Source organism: Neophocaena asiaeorientalis, unplaced genomic scaffold (assembly GCF_003031525.2).
Source record: "Neophocaena asiaeorientalis asiaeorientalis breed wild unplaced genomic scaffold, Neophocaena_asiaeorientalis_V1.1 scaffold112, whole genome shotgun sequence".
NCBI lineage: Eukaryota > Metazoa > Chordata > Mammalia > Artiodactyla > Phocoenidae > Neophocaena > Neophocaena asiaeorientalis.
This window is the reverse complement of record NW_020175413.1, coordinates 540763-564197: the sequence shown is the minus strand read 5'-3', so window position 1 is coordinate 564197 and position 23435 is coordinate 540763. Positions and strand designations below refer to the sequence as shown.

The 23435-nt window shown below is 44.5% G+C and overlaps 1 protein-coding gene across 1 annotated transcript in view; it reads right to left on the bottom strand.

The window, feature by feature from the left end:
• CTNND2 (catenin delta 2) overlaps window positions 1–23435 on the bottom strand; it is a 427936-nt gene that overhangs the window by 130609 nt on the left and 273892 nt on the right. The window contains exons 10-11 of the mRNA XM_024767199.1: window positions 6552–6669; window positions 664–849 (exon numbers count right to left, since the gene is read on the bottom strand). Of these exons, the coding sequence (XP_024622967.1) occupies window positions 664–849; window positions 6552–6669 (304 nt within the window). The remainder of the gene's footprint in view (window positions 1–663; window positions 850–6551; window positions 6670–23435) is intronic.

Below are 23435 nucleotides of genomic sequence, written 5' to 3'. Positions count from 1 at the left end.
TCACAGCCTGTGGGCCTTTACTTCAATGCAGGGCAACCGACAGCTGCTGGAGGAAAGGCCGTTCCATTTTGAAGAGGCCTCTCCAGCCGGACAGCTATCTGGAGTAACCGGAATTGCCCACCAAGGCCAAGCTTCTAATGTCATTCTGTTGGGAGGGCTGTGAATTATTCCGTTTTCCAACAATAAGTGCAAGATTGCATGTCCAAAAGTTCCCAAATGACCTATACAATATATGTTGGATTTCTGCGCCTCTCTCCACAGCTTCCCTTCTTAGACCACACCTATCCTGTGGAACTGTACCACCTGCAAGGCACCTGCCTGGCCCCCGCAAGGACCGCAATAAATGTGTGCATTGACACAGAAGAATCAGCGCCTGCATCTGACTCGACTGTGTGAGCTGGAACCTTAGAGCTTGCCCTGGACTCAAGCGGCTCTTTCCCTTTTTGAAATTTCCTATCTTGGCGTGGCTGCAGAACCTGAGGGGAATCATGTAATGCTCCACTGTCTCAGCTATGAAATCCCCACGGAAAGCCTGTGCAGACGCATTAGTGATGTGACCGCGTGTTAGAAACGCAGAGCCCTGCACCTGCAGACACAGACGAAACATGCATGTTGGGATTAGGGCAAGGGAAGATTGCATGCAGCTGCGAGTCCCCACATCACCTGATCTTGAGATTTCTTTTTCTTCTTCTTCTTGCCCCAGCACCCGGAGCTCTCTGCATCTTTGCCATTGGCCTCACCACAGAGCAGCCCGTCCAGCTCATCTGTGCCCAGGTGCTGTCCCTGAGACGTTTCCGCTGCCAGCCGGTACGAAAGGTTCCTTAAAATGCACACACAGTTTTCAACGGTCTGGAGAATCCAAAAAAAAAAAAGGAGGAGGAGTGAATAAAAACTAACCAGCACTCCTCCACCCAGAAAAGCAATCTGTCTTTACACACACATTTTTCTTTGGATGCATGTAGCCGCTGCCCCTAATGGCTCCCTTGACAGCCACAGTGGAAAGAATTTAGAGAAGCTTGGAAAAGTCGTAAGACCTTTTCTCACCCCCAAAATACTACTTATCAACAAGAGGTCCTTTTCTAAGCAGCTGCCTTTGATTGAAATTCATTTGTGAGCGAGGAAGAACCCACAACCACGAGAGGTCCCAGATGGCGTCCACTTACGGACAATGGCCGCATGGGGACTAGGGCTCTGAACCACCAAAAGCACAGATAACTGGATTTCTGTCAGCTCTGGGAGGGTGACACTAACACTTACCATCTACCAGGGCACTTTCTAGGGGTGAAACAGGGCAAGAGGTGCAAACCAGGGTGGCCCCAGGCAAGCCGGGTTCTGTGTTCACCCGGGGGCATCAGTGTTTCCATGCTGATTTTCCTGGCAGGAGCATTAAACAGTGGTTAAGGACACACATAGAGCTGGATACCTGTAGAACCCTAGGTCTCTGACCACTGGCTGTGTGACTTGGACAGTGCACCCAATATCTCCGTGACCATAACCTCCTCTGTAAGACGGCCATAATAGTGGCCACGTTCTAGGCTGCTGTGTGGAATAGGGGAATTAGAGTATTTACATGTGATAGGCAGAATAAAGCTCTCTGCCCCAAATATGTCGACATCTTAGTCTCTGAAACCTGTGAATACGTCAGGTTATGTGGTGGAGGGAATTAAGGTTGCTAATCAGTTGGGGAGATTACCCTGGATTATCTGGGGGGGGTGGGGCATGGAATCCTGAGGGTCCTATAAACAAAAGAGGGAGGCAGAAGAGTTAGAGTGAAACCCCGTGAGAAGGACGTGACCTGCTATTGCTGGCTTTAGAGATGCAGGAAGGGGCCATGAGACAAGGAATGTGGGCGGCCTTGAGAAGCTGTAAAGACAAGGAAACAGATGCCTCCCTCGAGCCTCCAGAAGGAATGCAGCCCTGTGGACACTTGATTTTAGCCCCAAAAGACCCATTTTGGACTCCTGGTCTCTAAGATGGTAAGATAATAAGTTTGTGTTTTTAAGCTGCTATGTTTGTGGCTATTTGTTATAGCAGCAACAGGAAACTAATCCGGTATGTAGGTACTGAGAAGAGTTCCTGGCACACAGCAAGTGCTATACAAGGATTTAGATCATTAACAATGGTGGAGATGGTACTCCTGGGAGGTCCAGAGCTTGTGACCTAGATCTAATGGGTCCATGATGGAGTCCTGGCTCTGCCATTTAATGAGCTGCGTGACCTTGGCCAAAGTGTGAAACCTCTCTGTGCTTCTATTTCCTCCCAAAGTCCCCACTGCCAAATCGGAGATTAGGTCTCAACATATGGATTTTGGGGGAACCAAACATTCAGACCAGTGCATCAACCTTTTGACCTTTGTCCTGGATTTGAGGAACCGAGGGAAGAGGAAAAAAAATACCAAATTTTTACAAAGGACAAGATAATGATGGAAAAAAAATTGAACTGAGATAAGTTTTATTTTATTTTTTAAGTTTAAGTTTAAATTTTTTTATTGAAGTATAGTTGATTTACAATGTCATGTCAGTTTCAGGCACACAAAATCTGAAAAAGAAGAGATAAGCTGTCTTTTTAAAAGCATGCCAACTTGGCTATCACTTTTCAGGCACCAGCTGTGTGACAGCCACCATTCAAGGCAGGGAAGATCATTCCATTTTACAGATGAGGTCTGAAGCTTTCAGTAACTTATACCAGATTGCACCACTTTTTCTAGTCCTAGGTTGGGACTGGAAGGGCAGTGAGAGCTGTCAGGGTCCAGATCCTGCACTGTTCCCACCTATGACTGGAATCTGGCAAAAGGCACTGTATATGTTTGACATGACTACTGTGGGCAGGAAAACCAGTTTTCAGGGTATATTTCGGCACCTTTGCCATTCCAAGGCTTTCTTGTCAGCTTCTCAAGGTTTCATGGGCTGCTAATCCCACAGGCTTTGAGTCAACCTGATTTTCTATTTCAAGCATCCTCTCAGCATCAAAAAAGGAACTGGCATGAAAGCAGGTAAACACAGGGCAATGCATGAAAGGGAGAAAAGTCTCTCCCTGAAAAGAAAATGTTATGGCATAAGTCAGAACGAGTTTTAAATCAGCTCAAACTGATTTTTCTTACATCAAAGACTTGGGAGAATAAACTCCTTTCTCATACTGCTGTTCATGTTCCCTGGGGCACCTCCATGCCTCTGTTTAACAAATGACCACTGGGGAATAAATCCGCCGTTTTGAGAAATGTTTTATAATCTACCTGTGGCTGAGGGATGATTCTGAGAGAAGCTGGATGGCGGGGAGAGGAAGGAGAGACAGAGTGGGGATGGGGAGGGCGGAAGGGAGACAGAGGAAGTGGTAGAGAGGGTTGGATGGTGGTGGCCCCAGGGGTTGAACTTATCTCTCCTTAAGCTTGGTTTGGGAGGGTTACCAAGTCAAGAGCTTTTCTCTGCAGGGGCAGGAAAAAAAGAAAAAAAGGAAGACGGGCACCACCCTCCTTGGGGACACCAGCAGAAGGTGGGTGGCAGCTGGTGGTTTTGGTTTCCATATCCATTGCTGTCAACAGAGCTTTCGTAGTTCCTCTTGGTCACCAGGGTCATTTTGACTCCTTATTTTCTATTAGAAAGGGCTAATTTGGAAGCTGTCTGTAGAACGCTCCACCATATGTTACCCTTTCAACAAACTGTTCCAGTTACCCGGAGCTGAGCTGAGAGCGTGCGTGGAATCCAGGCTCTTTCACTCATTAACTTCGCTGGCCTCAAAGACAGCGTGCACACATTTTTCCCTCCTCTAACTTGTCACTGAGAAGAAGTGGCCAAGCAGAGGGCTGAGTGGAAAGTGATGGGACAATAATAATACGTTAAAACTCAATAGCACATTCTGGCCAGCAGAGCACTGCTGAGTAGTTTATCACATTTGATCCTTTCAACAGCTATAAGGATCCTCCTTGTCTCAAAGCTGAGGTCACCCGGGTCCTGTCCTTGGTCATCGGGAGGAAGAGATGGCACATTTTCCAGCACGCTCCTGGGGCCAAGCTTAGCATTCTTGCTGCTCAATCAGGAATATCTGAGTCTTCTGTTTTTTCTTCTTTTAATCTTTATTTTCTATTGGAGCATCGTTGATTCACAATGTTGTGTTAGTTTCAGGTGTACAGCAAAGAGATTCAGTTATACATATACGTGTATCTATTCTTTCTCCAATTCTTTTCCCATTTAGTTTATTACAGAATATTGAGCAGAGTTCCTTGTGCTCTACAGTAGGTCCTTGTTGATTATTTATTTTAAATATAGTGGTGTGTACATCAATCCCAAACTCCCAATTTATCCCCTCTCCCTCCCATCTTTCCCCTTTGGTAACCATAATTTTGTTTTCTAAGTCTGTGAGTCTGCTTCTGTTTTGTAAATAAGTTCATTTGCATCATATTTTTTAGAGTCTGCATATAAGCGGTATCAGATATTTGTCTTTGTCTGACTCACTTCACTTAGTATGAGCTTCTCTAGGTCCATCCATGTTGCTGCAAATGGCATGATTTCAAGGAATATCTAAGTTTTCTGACTCCAGCCCTAAATGGTCCTCAGTCTTTCAGTTTCCTCTTTTGGGGGAAATGTGGACATTAACAAGGAGAATCTCCAAGGTCTCCCGAGAGATTGAGGAGTCTGGTCCTCTGACACATCAGAAGAAAGATGTGCATGCCTCACAGCACTCTGATTTTGGACCATGCTCCTGAAGGCTGCCTTACTCACCCAGTGGTGGGCACTGGACCAAGACAAGAGGCTGTTGACTCTTATTTTATTCTCAACTACAAGGCCCAGACACTAGTAAAGCTTGCTTGGTATCCATAGGCTTAGCATCCCCTGTGTTAGTCTTTACCACTTTGAATATTAAGATGCTTAGCATTGCAGCTTCTGTGAATTATGAATTACCTTCAGTAGCTCTTTTCAAAATTCCTCTATTGTGTTAACAGGTATCTGTAAATACTCAAGACATCTTGACTGGTTGTTTCTTCAGGGACTTAATTTTCCTGTCAATGATATTAAAAGGTCTAAAATGGCTGTTAAGGGCATTTACAAGAGAGGTTGATTAAATCTTTTCTATCATATTTCACTTTTGAAATTGATGTCATATACGGTAAATGAATGGATGCAAATGTAACTGAGTGGCAGTGATAAAATGACAGCCAGTGTCATAACTGGAGTCAGCTGGTACTCAAAGGGCTAGAGTCCCAGAAAAGATCATGGGTCCTAAACTTTAGGGAGTAGGGCTCAGGCATCAGGAATTTTCTAGCTTTTCTAGTAATTTAGTTTTCTAGTTTTTTTTAGTAATTTTCTCAATTTTTCCGTCACTCTAATGTGTAGAGAAGTGCCATGGCAAATCATCCCCATGCCAACGAGTAACTAAATGGATAAAATCGCTCTTATTTGTTCTTTATCTGACCTTACAACTAAGTTACATTATATCGTATTGCCGACTAGTGTCCATTTCAAAGCTGTATCTACTAAGGCGGTTCTCAATCCAAGATGCACATCGAATCACCTGATGAACTTTCAGAGGAATAGAAATCGGAGATGAGAGTTGGACACTCAGATTCACTCAGAGGGCTGTGAAGGGGTCTAGGCACATGAATTTATTAAATGTTCCAAAGGCAATTCCGAAGAAGAGTTGGTATTAAAAACCATGGGATTGAGGCTTTGGTTCAGAACCAGGGCCAATTTTTGGCTCCCTATGGTATATCTGGAGCCATTTTTGTTTGTCACAACTGGGCTGCGGGAAGGATGCTACTGGCATCTAGTGGGTGGAGACCAGGGATGCCGCTCATCATCCTACAGTGCACAGGGCAGCCCCCAGCAAAGAACTGGACCCAAATGTCAACAGAGTGGCTCTAGAGAAGGTCTTATTAAGGTATCGCATGTATTAAGGTCTTATTAAGGTATCACATTCATCACATGTATTACTAGAAAGCATCAGTAAAGTCTGTGTTGATACCAGGATATTAGGAAATTACAAATTTTTTATTGAAAACGAACCAAAACTCATCAAAAGACAAGTGAAGACAAAACAAAATAGCTCAACGCTGGTGAAGCCCATCCAATTCTATTTTGGTTTGCGAAATAAAGCACTGAATGGACGCTGATGATGGATGCTTTGACAGGCTCGTTTATGTAGCAATTTGACGGCATTTATTTAGACTTCATCAGGCATTCCTTGCATGGCATTGGACAAAATTAAGTTGTTCAAGAGCTATCTTGTAAGAATATAGGATTATTCAACTCTCAGGTAGTTTTAATATTTCTTTTTCTTTTGCCAATGGATTGTAGAAAATAAAGCTAGAATATTGTGGGCAACCTGGTATGTGAGAGTTTATACACTCATCTGGAACACCTGTAGTTACAATAACTTAATCTAAATTTTTATTCACTACTAATCAAGAATTAAGTGTCTAGGCTAGGATTAAACGTCGATATAGATCTCAGAGTGAAGGTAGTAAACATCGCATTAACTCTCCATCCTTGTTAGCCACTGTTTGGTCCCCTGGGCATCCTTCTTCTCTAAGATGCTTCACCTATGCAAATTCAACAAACCTTGCTATCGATCTCGCTGCTCCCCAGCGCAGACTGAATCACGTAGAGCAGCGCATCCGTGAGCCCATCACATTCCCGCATCCTCCTGCGGGCCTCCTCTCCGGCTGAACTAACATTCCTGCAAAGCAAAAGGATGTGTCAGCGCCCTTCACGGTGGTCACCTCCTCTCATAGTTTTAACCAAAACACTTTCCTTGCCTTTTCAGGTTTACCAAGAATATAATCAGGGGGGACGGCCTCCACAAAAGCATCCTAGAATTAGGTGAGTCACAGATATCTGCAAGGAAACTCTCTAAATGGAGAATGCAGAATTCCAAACACGTGATCCATGAGAGTCCTGTGACTGCTAAGAAGGGAGACTTTGGCCAAGTCTTCAAGGTCTGCTTCATTTACAATCGACCAGGGAATCAGAAGCTCTTTGATTCAAAGGATTCTTCTTCTTTGAGAAGTTTGAAATACTTTTCAAACACAACGCTTTCAACTTACTGAAGTATTTTAGAGATCTAATTTCACCTGCTTCAAAAAGATACCTACCTTGGCCCTGCCAGAGGTAAACTTCTAGAAATTTATTCTAAGAACACAGAGATTTCTGTGAAAATTTAGTCATCGGTTTGCCTATGGCACCTTTTATGGGTAGGAGTTGCCCAAACTCCTTCCTACAATGGCACAACCTGAGCTAAAGCCAACAGAAGGGGCCCCTTGTAATGAAATGCACGGCTGGGAGACAGAGAGAGCTTCCAGAAGGTACAAAAGACATGAGACAATCTAGTCAAAGGTGAATCTTTGGGGTGCTTTTAGTTATTCCACCTGAGAGGGTGTTCTGGTCTTCCTCTCCAACCGTGATTAAGGATTCAGTTCCAGCAGAGAACTTTTGCAGTAACTGAATGAGAGACAGCACAGGCTATTAGAGGGCTGCTGGAGGAGATGAGTTAATGAAAGGTACAAAGGGCCTGAAAAAATTTAGAAACTGTGGGGAAGGGTGATGGAAAGAGAGAATGATCTAGGTAGGACAATGGTTCTCAAGCTATGGCTACTATCAGAATCACCTGGAGGGCATGTTCATGGAGATAGCTGGGCCTCACCTTGAGATCACTGGTGGAGTTCAGTAATTTGCATACTTGGTGATGCTCACACTGAAGACCTAAACTAAAGTAGCTCTAACTCTACTTCTAGGGGGAGGGTTTGGTTGGGGAGGGTAGTGTTCTTCAGTGACTGCTGGGGCCAGCCATGGGGCAGATTCCAAGAACCTGTGGCCTTAGAGCACACAGGATTGGTGAACAGAATGAATCTTCAAACCCATGCTGTAATTGACACAAGTGTTCTCATTTCATTTTTCCAACATCTTTCCCTGTTATACTTCATTCTGTTTTACAGATAAGAGAACTGAGGCTCAGACAGGTTGTCCAAGGCTACACAGGTAGTAAGCGGAGAAGCTAGAACAAACCCAGGTCTGCGAAGGACAGGAAAGCAAAGGCTTCAGGCTTGGTGTACAATATGGACTATACCTTTCAGGAATTAAATCAAAATAAAATAGGCTCAATGCTAAAATGCTACTGAACATAAATGTTTTCTTTAATATCTAAAAAGTTCTGCAGACATGTTTAAGGACGATCTATCAATGTTTTAATGTAACACTGGGAAAGGTTATTCAATTCACATTAGTATTTTTGGCATTTGCTGATCTTAAAATATAAACAAAACTCCTCAGTTCCTTAGATAACGTAACTGAGCAAATACTGGCAGCATTTTTATGGAAACTGTTACAGAATCTGTCTTGGGGTGGCCAACCCTCGTTCTGACAGCATCTCTGGGAGGGAGGAAAGAAATCTTTCTGCAAAAGAAAAAGTGGTGAGAGGCACTCTGATATTATTATTAGAAGGATGGTCTTTGTAAAAGAGCATTTTTAGAGCATTTCTCCTTGAAATGATTTTCACCAGGTCGAGCTTTGACACTGTTAGCGTACTAGGTTTGTCAAAAATTCCAATCATTACAGCATTCAAAAAGAAAAGAATTCCAATCAGACCTCTTTGGTCTGAAGAACACTGGGTGCAACGTATGACTGTCAGTCTTAAATCCTGCCTCTTTGTGCTTTGATGAGGTCATGTTTCCAAAGACAGAAGAATGGAATTTGGACTTGAAAGAACTGTAGGGATAGCTCATGTACACCTTAGTCTCGAATATCCTCTAGCCTTTCCCCTTATCCACGAATGCTCAGTCTTTCCTTTGAGTGGCTTCACGATGGGGGCAGGCTGCCTCCTGATTCACAAATAAACATCCTCACGATGTCCTATTTTCACTGGTAGTCAATGAACGGGCAGGGGCAACCGATGGGAAAGATCAGGAATTAACAACTTTGTCAACGTTACATGTTTTCAACATTAATTTGAGCATTTTCTTATTCTGCTTTGTTCTAGTCTAGTCTCCTCCACAATTAAAAAAAATTATTAACTGACTACTATATTAAAATATGTAAGATATTACATATTAAAATGTGTCAGATACTGAGAAATGAGAAAGACTAATATTATAAGTTAAGGTCCCAGTAGGGAAGAGGAAGTAATTAGGACACACACATAAACACCACCCCTCACAATGATACAGAGGGGAGAGTGCAGTTACCACAGCGTCTGCTGGTAGGATGAGGCTCCATATGTATTTTTAAGTGAACTGAGGTGTGAACACGTCTCTCTTTCAATGAGTAACTGTGTCCTTCAAGCCTTTGGGGTTGGGTTTCCGCTTTTTATCAACTATTCCCGAACAAGAAACATATCACAAGATTACCTTTGGTTGTTCACTCTGGAGGAGAGGAGGTTTCCTTTCCTTGCTTCCCCCCCGTCCCAACACAAAATTTACTATACTTGTGCGTTTCACGGTTTAAAAATAAAAATCCCAATAGCCTTATGTGTTGGTCACTGAACAGTTAGTTGTAATTATGGTCCCAGGTAGGTATCTGATAAAGAGCCCATGTCCAACCTACAAAGTTCCTCCTTCCCGTTGTACTTAAATCATCTTCTGCTCGTCTTGAGGGAGGTGATTTCCATGTCTGGCTAGAAACTGGTGCAGCAAAATTCTATGCATAAACGTAACACCGAAACAAAGACTTGTAATTACTTTGTAAAAAGCACAATGATGCTATAATAGCTACTCCTTAGAAATAATCTCTATAATCTTGATTGAACTGCCAGTTGCTATGTCATTTCTGCTTAAAGTAGATTCTATAATCTTTTTATCTAATAGATGAAAAATAAACACAATCTATTTTTATATCTTACAATTAAAAGATATAAAATCTCTTACAGTCTCTCTTCTTCAAAGGTAACTCGCTAAACTGCTCTATTTTCCCTGTCTTCAGTGTTGTTTCCCATCTCATTACTCGGAGACTTCCTCACTCACTACGCTCATTAAAAAAAAAAAATCAATATACGTGCTCATAGGATCCATAGTGGAACTTACACGAAAGACTCTGGATTGCATGATGACACTTCAGATGGTCAGGATATGGGGGATCGAATCACACAGAAAACCAAGGGATAAGATTTTTGAGTAATCAAGCTACTTGAAATTAATCTCTCCCTTCTCCGTACTCCCTTAGCTCTTTGAATCTCCATTATTGATCACCATTGATTTTGAATTGGAACTATTTAGGCTGTGACCTTATTGCCGCCTCGGGGCCTTCAGGAGGGTATTTGTATACCCAGCATGCAGGTGAGTGCCCGACACGTCCAAGGTGCTCACTGCCAGTTGGCTATTACATGCGCATTCAGCTCTTCCATGGGATTGGAGTTCACATGCAGTCCATGACTGACTGACCTCTGCGCTCCACGCTTATTGGATAAGTATCAGATGTCCGTTACACCATCAGTGCAGCCTTCTCACCTTGTGGTTTGTGCTCTGCCACTACAACCCCCATCCTGGATTATTCAGGGCTGTCTCAATTTGCGAAGAAAGATAAAGCAGTTGCAAAGTGTATAATTTGGGGGCTGGAACTTGTTCAGTTTGAAGTTTCTTACGCTTGTTAATAATATCGATCAACCACACCGTGTGGCGAGCGATGTGCACAGTCTCGCCACCTGAAGCCAACCAGGCTGTCCCAGTGTCACACCCACCTCACTCTCTGGCTTGTAGGAAGGGTTTCCTGGTTTGAGATTAGTTCGTCTTGTTGGGCTTTCTGTTCTCTCCTCTCCTCTCCACCCCACCTGATCCTTGGGCCGTTATAATCTGGCCTCCATAGGGGGTCCTCTCATACCTGGCCCACCCCCAGCCCCTGGAGTCCTGGCTTCCAGCCCTAGCTAAAACTCCATGATGTGGAGGAGGGATGGGATGCATCCTCTTTCTGGTGGTCTACTCCTTGGTCCCCGGTGCGTAGCACTGATTAGGAACTCAGTGAGCGACTGCTGAATGAAATGATGCACGGTGGCTTTCAGGTCTGTCTCCTTCTAGACCAGAAGTACTCTGCCAGGGTGACTTTGCCACCGGGAAACATTTACTGATGTCTGGGCACCAAAGGACATTTTGGTTGTCACAAATGTGGAGGGAGGGGGTGTTACCAAGAAGTTCCAATCAAAATCAGCAGTGCCGTCGTTGCGAGCAGGACACTGCTCCCAAACCTGGGTTCCAGGAATCAAGTGTATTTGTCTCCTTGGGGAAACAGCAGCTATGCCTCGTTCTCTCCTACGACAGGCCTTGGGAGAACTTGTCTCTGGGTTCCAAAATCACCGACCAGAAACCCCCAATCTTTTCCTCTCTGGGAAAGCTGAGTGTGCAGGGCCTGGGAGGAAGGGGTCCTCTGTGCGGCCAGCTGGGTCAACACAGCAAGAGCCACCCAGCCAGATTCTCTCACTCCAGGTGCGACAGTTACGGGGTCCTCGGTGTTGTGTGAGCCCTGCCATGTCTGTCCTTCCCCCTCTCTCTTCACTCAGAGGAGCTGTGCCACAGAAGCCACTGAGGCTCATCCTTTGGATTTGTAGCTTCTCTGTAGAAAGGGAGCAGCTTGTCTCCTTCTTATCACTCAGTAACCTCAATGAAGATGGATGCTCTGGTGTACCTGGTACGGGGCTACCTAGGGGCGAAGGCACATAAATGCCTTCTCTTGGTCTCCTCATCCGGAACGAGCCTACAGGGATGGTTTGACATCACTGCATCACAGGGACACACAGCCAGGTGCTCAGGGCCTGGGCAGAGTCCCAGAGATAAATGTCTACTGCTTCAGCTGCTTCTCCCTCAGAGCCTCCCACCCAGGGGTGAGTGAGACCCCATGTGGACCACTGGGGCACCACGGGGGGTGTGTTGTACCACAAGCACTCAGAGAGGGTGGGGAAGAATGGAAGGTTTCACACCGCCCTGACAACCTCATTTTCTTAACTTTGATCACTGATCTGTAAACAATCTCAAACTAATGTAAACACATTAAAACAACGGGGGAAATGTCTCAGTAAAAGTAAACATCCACGCTTTCCTTCTCCTCTGTCCAAGGACATTACTGTGACCATTTGGTGTTTATCATTCAAGATTGTTTTCTACTCATACAAATAAAACACGTAGGAATGTTTTGGCTTTTCGCCACAGTGGTTGCTCAGTCACTGTGCCTGTGTCCTTCAAAAGCGTATCATTGTCTATTTTTTAAAATTATTATCCTATTAATAGACATCCAAGTTATTTTAAACTTTTTAGTGTAGTAAGCAATGTTAAACTGAAATTTGGAGGAGTTGTGAGTTTTGCCAGCTGGACCCTGTGGAACCATTTTAGGAAGAAAGGGTAGCAGAGATAAATCAGTTCAAACCAACAAAACGACCCACCCTGATTGGCACCTACTGTGCTCCACACCCAGTGCCAAGTCTTGGGATAAAGAGGAAAACACCTGGCCCTTGAACTTAGGAGTCCACGGTCCAAGAAAGTAAGCAGACATACATTTGATGGGCCTGAATCTGATATCATCAGCATGAAACTAGCAGTATGAAGAATTTGGGAACCAATCCCCCTTGGAAGTGATGTCCAGGCACTTCCAGTGAAATCTAGATGTTCCTAGAAAGTGAACCCTGGATGACATGGATGGAAGTTTTACGACTCACGTTTATTTAAGGTGTAATTAAAATCTTTGCTTAAGTTATAATTCTGTAAACTTGGACATCAACTGTTTTCTTTAACATTTGTACCATCAAGTCATGGGTTGGGACTTAAGAAGTAAGAAGACAGAGTACACTACATGCGTTCTTAGTAAGAAAGCATTTCGTGAAAATTTAGTGGAAAGTGCCTTCAAATTTGAAGGGTACACATGGGCTCAGGGGCAGTTTTAGGTGAACAGCCTGTGTAAATACCAACCAAGCACAGCCATGCAGAGGTGGGGTCTCTGGGTCACTCTCGGCATGAACAGAGGATAGGACCTGGCAGTGAGAGGTGGCATTCCGTGGCAAATATCAATTCTGGCACATAGCTGATACATTTTTACTAAGCCTGGGATCCTAAGCCAGCCCCTTGTATGTACTAAAACCACGGTGGGCTCATGGTTCACCACCGTAACCTTGTCGATGCTCTTACCAAACCACATAACCTGTGCTAAGTCCTCCTTGACATCTAGCTGCTGGCAGCCCAGGTGGGTTGCTCTGAGTGCCAGGCAGTGCATCACCAGACCTTCTCCTCCTGCCTGTTGTAGCTCAGCAGGAACACGCAGGTGAACATTCATGACATTTGGGCTCCCCCCACCTGCCTGGTGAATTCAAGTCACTCCAGAAGCATTTTCAGTGTTGCCTTTTTCTGACATCCTACCCAGAGAGCAGAGCCAAGGATGACAGAGGATAAGTCCCTGGCTTTGAAACCTTGCAGTTGGGATTTGCTGGGCTGGGTTTCCAAGTTGCTTTGGACCAGCACTCCATTTTATTTTCCACGTCTCCCTTTCTGGAACTGGAATGTCTATAACTATTGTCCTGTGCCTGTCCCAGCACTGTATGTTGGGGGAAGATAACCTGTTTCTTTAGAATCATAGGTTCACAGGTGAAGAGAAATTGTTCCCCAGCATCTGTACTTCATGGGTTACTCATCTACATTGGATTTAAATGATTCTGATTATGGACTATTGAGCTGAAGAGATTTAGGACTTTGAGTTGATGCTGTAATTGGGATGAGACCTTGGGATGAGATGAAAATACGTGGGGTGGATGTGGATCTTTGGGGACCAGAGGGTGCACTGTGGTGGACAAACAATGGCCCCCCAAGATGTCTATGTCCTAATCCCTGGAAACTGAATGGATTACCTTACATGGAAAAAGGGACTTTGCAGATGGAATTAAGGTTATGGACTCTAAAATAGGGAGACTGTCCTGGATGATCCCTGTGGGCCCAATTTAATCACATGAGCCTTAAAAGCAGAGAACATTCTCTGGCTGGAGTCAGAGAGATGCAGCAGAAGGGAAGTCAGAGAGATCCCAGCATGAAGTTTCAACTTCCTGTTGCTGGTTCTGACGTATGGGGGCCACATGCAAAGATGAGAGAGAGAGGCGGCTGGCTTCCAGCTGACAGTCGGAAAGGAAACAGAGACATCAGTCCTACAGACACAAGGAACTGGGTTCTGGCCACAACCTGAAGGAGCTTGGAAGCAGATTCTCCCAAGAGCCACTAGAAAGGAACACAACCCTGCCCATACCTTGATTTTAAGTTGGTGAGACTGGAGTCAGACTTCCAATCCACAGAAACAAACTGTAGGATAAGGGCTTCCCTGGTGGCGCAGTGGTTGGGAGTCTGCCTGCCGATGCAGGGGACACGGGTTCGTGCCCCGGTCCGGGAAGATCCCACATGCCGCGGAGTGGCTGGGCCCGTGAGCCATGGCCGCTGAGCCTGTGTGTTCGGAGCCCGTGCCCCGCAATGGGAGAGGCCACAACAGTGAGAGGCCCGCATACCACAAAAAAAAAACAAAAAACAAAAAACTGTAGGATAATAAATCTGTGCTGTTCTAAGTCACTAAGTTCATAGTAATTTGTTACAGCAGCAATAGGGAACAATACACAACATTTAGCTTTTGCTCAAGGGTAAGTGGAGTTCTTCTCAACACCATCCCTAAATGTTTCACACTCCATCCTTTCCCTGGAAAAGTGCTTATCTGCAACGGGCTCATGCAAGTTTTAAGATATTTCCAGATGATCAAATAATTGTATTGATTTGATCAAGACCCAAATACCCCATATATAAGACAATAAAAATTCTTCCTAATGGGATGAGGTGCTGCCCTCGACTGTGCAAGGCCAGGAGATATTCTATGTAACTCAGAGCATACTAAGGCCCTCTGCACAGGAAATATTGATGTGATATGACGATGCACCATGAAGTATGTTGCTCTTCTTTTCCCCATCTCTGATCTGATTAACCACGAGAGCGCCACCAGGTCAGTGGGTATCAGCTTGCTCTCCTGCTTAGCTGAAATCCTTCACTTCTGCCAGTCCTCTTTCTGGCAGAAGAGTTGCCTGAAAGCCTCAGTCTTCACGGCTTCGAGGGAACAGAAAGTGCAGCAGCTGGTACTCTACACTGCGTGGGAAACAAGTGTGTGGATTGTAAGGGAGAGAAATGAAGCCGCTTCCCAGCTCTGATTGAGTGAAGTCTGTAGTGTGGCCTCCTTGCTTTAAGTGAATTCCCAGAACGTCATCTGAAATGCTAACCCTAAGTACCAAATGGTAGGAACGGCATTAGGAATAGCCCCACCTCCACAAATTTTATTGGGTACAAATAACGGGAGGTTGAATTTACTTGAAAAGCTCTTGATTTCTCTCTCTGCATATGTGTTTTTAAAGCTGGTACTTCATTATAGTCAAGTCAGAACAATTTCCAGAGAAATCAATTTCCCTTTTTCTTTCTTTCTTTTTTTTAAGATTAGCTCAGTCCTGCTGCTTAGATTCCTGCTATGCACCTTACTGTCTTCTCCCAAGGAAGGCAATTTCTTTATAAATCAGGACAGTGATAGCTCAGTGATTGCTTTGCTGAGCTGCAGAGACAGAATGCTTCAGTGGCCTAAAGGACAACTACGTACCGAGCCAGCAGTAAACCCCACTGCCATGCTGTCCTCAGAGCGAAGGCCCCCTGTTGACACTGCCGCCTCCATTCAGGAACGTAAACCAGCAGAGACAGACGGAGGAGCCCCTCTGACATTGACTGTTCAATGCTGTCCCTTTTGAGGACCACCTAGATGCGTGCCTTCTGAAGTCAGCCACGCATCCCACACACTGTTCCGGAGATGCCCAGAGCAGAACCAGAAACACCCGCGTTAACAGACACCCTATTGCTGTCAAGTACTACCTAGGGTTTCAGCTCCATGATTCCAATTAAAATTGATGGATGCCACAGAGTTAAGTGCTCTATGAAATGTCTGCTCAAAGTTTCCTGTTGGGCTAAATTACAAGGAAATTGTAGGGGAAAAAAGGGTGAATGCTGTGTGGCTAAAACCGTTACCTGTGAACCTAATTGTGCCCATGATTTTTTTGTGCTCTGTGAACACCCACAATTGTTTTCTAGCCTGTAGTTACTGGACCACATTGTGAGCTTGGAGCAGTGCCACGTGGCCCAGTCGATGCCCACCTGCCCTGTTTTCCACTAACTCCTGAAATATTTCACTCAGGTACATCTGTGGTGGGCTTTTCTTTCTGGAGTGCAGACTCAGGGTCAGGATGCAACTCACATTGGAAGCCCCCAGGTCCCACCTCTGTCCTGGCACCTCGGCATCCCGTCAAGTCTATGTACCACCATCACCACCGCAATGAGCTTTTCCATAGAACAAAACCATTTGCCAGCCCTGGCCTGATTACAAATGCAACAACAGCAAAAAGCAAATGTCATGGGTCAAAATGCAAATGAAGTTCAAACATGAATTAAAAACAGTGTTTTCTTCTTTTTCTGCTAAACCAGCGATCAACCAGATCGAGTTAGCACAAATCACAAAACCTGAGTTTTAAAGCACACGTAATAAATAAATATGCTAGGAAACTGTGAAATAGAAATGCGGTATTCACTTCACCAAGCAGACAGCTTCCAGGAAAATGAGCATCGCGGCTAAATAAATAATGAGTAGGGCTGAGGCCATCCAATTCTGGGTATTTTGAGTCCTCCATCTTCTAAGAAGTAGGAGAACAAAGCTGACTGATAAGGGATTATAGGTAATTGGCTACTTGCCTTTTAAATGTCAGACTGTGGGTTTGAACACTTTCAAGATTTGGCATTATTTCTGGATTATTAATCGCTATTATGAAAACCACCTTTCTCATTTTCATTCCAATTCAACACCTAATTCTCTATATGCAGTCAGGTAGTCTTTCAATTTATTTACTTACGGGAAATTTTAACAAATCATACTTCAAACACTTATTAAAGCTGGGAATCCATGTGATTTTTTAAAGCTCACTCATCTAGATGATACATTTTCCTTGAGGTGCATTTCTTGTTTTCATCATTGCTTTGATCACTCACAGATAACATTGAGTCCCAGAAACAACAATCAAAAAACTCAAAGTATCACCAGAGGCAAAGAAGTGCATTTCCTCTCCTGTCTTCCCTCTTCTTTCTGCTTCTACCCTACTGTGCTCCGTGCAGTTCCCCAGCCCCTCCAAAATATGACTTTGTTCTGGGTGTTTACTGTCAGACTGTTGCCATCAGCATTTCTCTAAGCTGAGGGCTCACTGTCCTTGCCCAGCATGGGAGGGTTAAGGGGTTAGAAGAGGGAGACACCGGAAACAGAAGGCAAAAGCCCCTGTTACTCCGTTGCTCCAGGCCAGATGCCTGCTGGTAACAACATCCCTCTCCGCTTCAAACATTTTTGCTTGCTTGTTTCCTTACATTTCTTTTTTGAAAGACGACTCCTTAAATTTGTGGCCAAAATGCTAATAAAAATAGTCCCTGGATCAAAACAGCTTAAGCCTCATGTCCAAATGCGAAGCAAGTGATTAAAAAAAAAAAAAAAAAAAAAAACTTTTCCTTTAATCTCTTAAAATGTACCCATCTCTCCTAATTGCTATTTCATGAATTTAGACGTTTTGATGACTCGTTCAGCAGCCTTTTATCTGGGCCAAAGAACATGATAAATGATGAAAAATCTAGACTCCAGTTAATTTGGCCAGAGATTATCGTATAGTTCTAGCTAAGAGAAACGAACAAAGAAAGCCAATCTTTGGCCAAAAATGAATGAAAGCTGCAGAAGGTGTCTCTGGACCACCGTCTTTTCTTCTTGGTTTGGAATGGAAATATCTAGTGTAGGAGTGATGGGTGACAGGAGGGAGAAGAAACTCTAAGAATACATATATAATTTGTGTGAGGAAAACATACAGAAAACTCAGTAAAACTAAGATCACTTGTCTTTTAATTTTTTTCTGAAAGTGAGAACAGTATACTTTTAATCTTAAATACTGAAACATCTTTAATTTCTGGAAGACATTTCTGAGAGACTTATTAAAAGAAAGTAGAAGCCAACTTCTTAAAGAGGCGCCCATTAATTTCTGGAAGACATTTCTGAGAGACTTATTAAAAGAAAGTAGAAGCCAACTTCTTAAAGAGGCGTGCCAATGTGGCCTTTCGAGTTTATGCACTGCTCTTAATCGCAATTTAGGAATAATGTTGGAAAAATCAGTATCAGAACAATTCAAAGAAACTCACATTTTAAAATCAAGTTTAATTGTCTGCCTCCATTATTGCTATGACTGGACTTTTTCTTCTTGGTTGTGGGAAGGGCAAATTCTAAAGATGTCTCTTCAATATCACATGATGTCATGCACATGTGGCATCTCATTTTAAAAAATGACACAAATGAACTTATTTACAAAACAAACAGGACTTAACAGATATCGAAAACAAACTTACGGTTAGCAAAGGGGAAATGTGGGGGGGGGTGGATAAATCAGGAGTTTGGGATGAACATAGACACACTACTATACGTAAGATGGATAACCAACAAGGACCTACTGTAGAGCAAGGGAACTCTACTCAATATTCCGTGATAGCATATATGAGAAATGAATTTGAAAAAGAATGAATACATGTATATGTAGAACTGAATCACTTTGTTGTACACCTGAAACTAACACAGCATTGTAAATCAACTGTACTCCAATAAAATTAAAAAACAAAAACCAAAAAACAAAAATCCACTTAAAAAAAAAATGTCTCTTCAAGATGGCTGACCCCTGGTGGTTCAATCAAACACTCAAACACTAACCTAGGCACTGCTGTGAAGGGGCTTTGCAGACGGAATTAAGGTTACTAATCAGCTGACCTTAAGGCAGGGCAACGATCCTGAGGTTTTAGGATCATTTTTAGGAATGAGGATTCCTGGGCTCAGTGTCATCACGTGAGCTCTTAAATACAAAAGAGGGAGAGGTAGAGGGTCAGTCCAGGCTGACTGAGGGGCTTGGAGAGATGGGGAAAGGTTAGGATAGAGGAGCCTGACATTGCTGATTCTGCAGGATGAAGGAAGGGGACCACCATCCAGGGCAGGTGGTGGCCTCTGGAAGCTAAGAACACCTCCCAGCCTCCAGCCAGCAAGGGCATGAGGCTCTCAGTCTACAGCTGCAAGGACCTGAATGTGGCCACTGACCTAAAAGAGCCAGGAAGTAGGTCCTCCCCAGAGCTTCCTGAGAAGAGCCGCTGGCAGACACCTTGACTTTGGATTTGTGAGACTTCAAGCAGAGAGACCAACCGAGCTCCCTGGACTTCTGATGTAAACCACTCTGAGATAGTTAAGTCTGTGTTGTTCCAACCCCCTAAATTTGTGGTAATTTGATACGGCAGCGATGGAAAAACCACTTCATTTGCACAGCCACAGAAGAAAAAAATATTCCTATCTTTCATAAATGTTCACTTTAACATTTCTGCTAAAGTATTTCAAAACTTTGAGACAAACTTTTTGCATTTTCCAATGGAGGCATTTTAGAGGTTCTGAATGATGAGATACCATCGTTAGGATTTTTAGATGACTCTTGCTGCAGGAATGTAAGCTAAATGCATCTCTCAGCAACTCCAGATAACCTAATGTGACTTTTCTTGGCTTACTACCATCAGATGGCTTGCTCTCAACATGAGTACAGGATAATGGCACTGCTGGGTGCAAATTTCCTTTTAGTGCTTTAGGGGTGAAGCGAGTCATGCTTTAAAAAAATCCAAGATTTATAATGCTGCATAGAAAGGTCACACAGCAAAGACACTTTGAGCAGCCACAGAGCCTTGTTAAAAACAGCTCACAGGTTGCCCGTGAAGAGTTTGGTTTCACTGTCTCTCCTCGTCACTCTAAATAAGTTCTTCAATTAGACGGTTTCTCACCTGTTATGGTACGCGGTGCCATTCTCCTGATGCTGAACAAATGTTAAGGTTTTATTTAAAAACTGTACCCTTAAGCAGCTCATGGGCCATCCTGAGAATAACTTAAAAACAAAAGACAAGACTTGTACCTTTCACTACGGGCCCAGGGCACGTGTGTGTGTTCTCTGGCTTCACTGCCCTTTGTAAATGATAATGGTTCCTGGAATTCTGGCACAAGACACACAAAACGACTTCATGAGAAAAATGTCAAGGCATCAATGCACTATAAAAATAATCTAGAAAATATAATTTGGAAACACAAGGTTTTTCTAACACTCACTTTATTATGATTACTCTTACTACCAATCCTTTTATATGTGCTAATATGGGACGGTTTTCATCTGTTAATGAATTAAGAAAAAAAGTTACAGCAAAGACAGGATAGAATGATTCCATTTTTGTGCAAAAGGGAAGCAGGGAGAGGATCCTTATATGTTATACAGATTCACCAGCTATCAGACCAGTAGACACAGTGAACGAATCCATTATTTCCAATAATCCAATATTCCCTTAAAATTCCCCAAGAAACACAATGTGCTACTTTAGTTTTAATCACAAGTACTCATCACAGAACATGCTAAAAATCAAGTCTATAGTTTATTTCCACATCAAAGAAATTGAGAATTGCTTCAGGTGTAAAGCAAAAGTTCTTTCTTTTTTTCTTCCACATGGACACACCTCAAGGACAGTGTGCCCATGACCGACACCCTCCCATCAGCACTGGCCACTGGCACTGTGGGGAGATGTCGGGGGGGCTTGTGGGTAACAAGCAGCTACAAGGCAGCCAGCCACAGCCTTACCCCTGCTCTCCATCTGGTCTGCATCACAGCGGATGGGCAGAGACACTTACCTCTAAATTAGTGGTGGTGTCCTTGGTTTGTTTGTTTGGTTTTAATTTTGATTTCCCTCACCATGGAGCCCCTGAATTACACTGGGGATGAACAGAATAGGAAGAATGAGGGTGACAAGGAGCCTTTATGAAGTATATTTGTGGTCACAGTGATCAACAGAGGTGACTAAAGAAGAAATCTTAAAAGCTGAGAAAAAAAAAGAGAGAAAAATGTAATGGAGAAAAAGAAAAGTAGTGCTAACTGGGACCTGTTCAGGGGGTTTCCTTAAATGTTATTTTGCTGTGCACCGAACACGTTAACTTGCTGGGTAAATATGGTGTCACTCTTGCTCGGATCCTGTGTTACCCGCACATCTACATCCAGTCAGCCAGCAGGTTAAGTCAGCGCCAATGTCAAAGCATCTCCAGAATCCTCCTCCATGGCTACTGCCAGGTCCATAGCACTGGCATCTCTTGTCTCTTAATCGGTCTCTCTGCTTCTGCCCTCATTCTGAAACTGAGCAGGACCTTGTAGGACTCCTGGGCACAAAAGTCTGTCTGTGTCCCCCCGTTTCTTGTTTGTAGGAAATAGGCTTCATTCAGCCTCCATGACCTTCCCTGAGTCCCAAAGGGCAGGTTCAAACAGTTGGTTGCTAATTAGGGAAGAGGGGGGATGTGGAGACAAGGGAGGAGCAGTCAAAAGAAACAACAGTGCAGCCTTGGGGCAGGGTCCTGGTTCCCCCTCAAGGATACACATAACAGTATCTTTGAGCTGTTCTGCAGATACTAGAACCCTACCAGGTGGGAGAAGTTAACTGTCTGCTGCCCACAAGCACACACATCCCTTCCGCTCTGGTTGGAACCAGAAGGTTGATGATGCTGATTCCACGTACCTCCCCACAAACCAATCAGAAGAATGTCCACAAGCTCATCATGCCCTCTGCAAACCATTAGGATAAAACTCCTCACTAGCCCCCCCAGGTCAGGACACACAGTTTTGAGGGCATTAGCCTGTTGTGTCCCCTTTGCCTGGCAAAGCAATGCTTTTCTACTTCACCCAAAACTCTGTCTCCGAGATTCAATTCGGTACCGGTGTATAGAGGCCAAATTTTGGCTACAGTTCCCCCACCTCCCAGGGAAGCTTCAGTGATTCTTCTAAGATGTACATTGGGGGCTTCCCTAGTGGCGCAGTGGTTGAGAGTCCACCTGCCGATGCAGGGGACACGGGTTCGTGCCCTGGTCTGGGAAGATCCCACATGCTGCGGAGCGGCTGGACCCGTGAGACATGGGCCCGTGAGCCATGGCCAATGAGCCTGCGTGTCTGGAACCTGTGCTTCGCAATGGGAGAGGTCACAACAGTGAGAGGCCCGTGTATAGCAAAAAAAAAAAGATGTACATTGGAGCACGAGTCCACCACCCCAAGACCTTCCATTGTACTCAAAGTCAAACTCAAGGTCCTGCCCATGACACATGGCTGGGACACTCTTCCTTCTTTGTCACTTGGCCAACTCCTACTCATCTTTCTTGTCTTTTTCACAGGAAGGCTTTCCCTGTTCCCCTGACTGGGTGAAATCCCTTTGTTCTATGCTCATTCATTGTACGCTTTCATAATTCTCACCCCACTTATACTACTTGCTTACTGCCCCCTGGCATCTGCCCATTCCACACTCAGGTCACAGAGCACCATGCTACTCTGGGAAAGAGCTAGAGGCTGGGCAGCTGGCCTGCAAGAAGGACAGCTGTGGGAAGGATGGGCAGCTATGCAAGCTGACAAAGTGAAGAGAAACTCTGACTAGGGTTAGGAAAAAACCGACAGATGCCCTCGGCCAGCAGGTCTGCACTCCTGCACTCAGAGGCACAGGCTGGCAGTAGGCAGCCCTCGATGGTCCTGTGTCTCCACCCAGGGCCTACTTTGGTCTGTGACTAAATATGCAACGCTGCTTGTGATTGATTTCTTTGCTTGTCAAGTGGATGATAACTTTCTAGCATGGGAAGGAGACAGAGGACTAAGTGACAGCAATACTAATGTACTGTAGCCACAGAAAGGACATAAAATTGGAAACCAGCCTCCAGCCGCCCGCTCCTTCTCCAGCCCTGGTCCATAGAGAGTTCAGAGACAGACCAGGCCACCTTCTTATCTCGTTAAAGGAATTTCAGGCAAGACACTCTGGAGTTGCAGGTAGTGGGGCTTCTTGGGGAGCCAGGGAGAAGGATATGCACAGGGACGCACCATGAACAGCTCCACACCCTTCTCTTAGCAGGTCCTGATTTGTGTAATACAATGTTTGTGAAATGTTGGCATTCATTTGTAAAGAATGGAAGTATTTTATGCTCTGAAACTCAGCCTGGGGGAGTAGAAAAGCTTTGGTGTCAAATTTCCACTCTGATATTATCAGCCTGGCCTTGGACAACCCATTTAAGCTCTCTGGCCCTCAGTTTCTCCATCTGTAAAGTGGGCTTCTATTTGAGAGGCTTAGACGAGGCATAGTCTGTGAAGTACCCAGGGGCCAGAGGGGACCCAACGCTGAGCTCTCAACTCTCCCCTGATCATTCCCAGTAGCTCCCAAGACTTGCATTCCAATTGCATGATGGCTGCTGTTCAGAGCCTGCCGCCAGCAGTTAAAGTGAGTTTCCTGTGGGTCAGGCCCTGTGCCGAGCTATTTATGTGCATGGCTGCAGTACCAGCATAAGGGTGAGGTGAACGAGGCCTTTACTCAGTGTAAAATTTGGGGGGGGGGG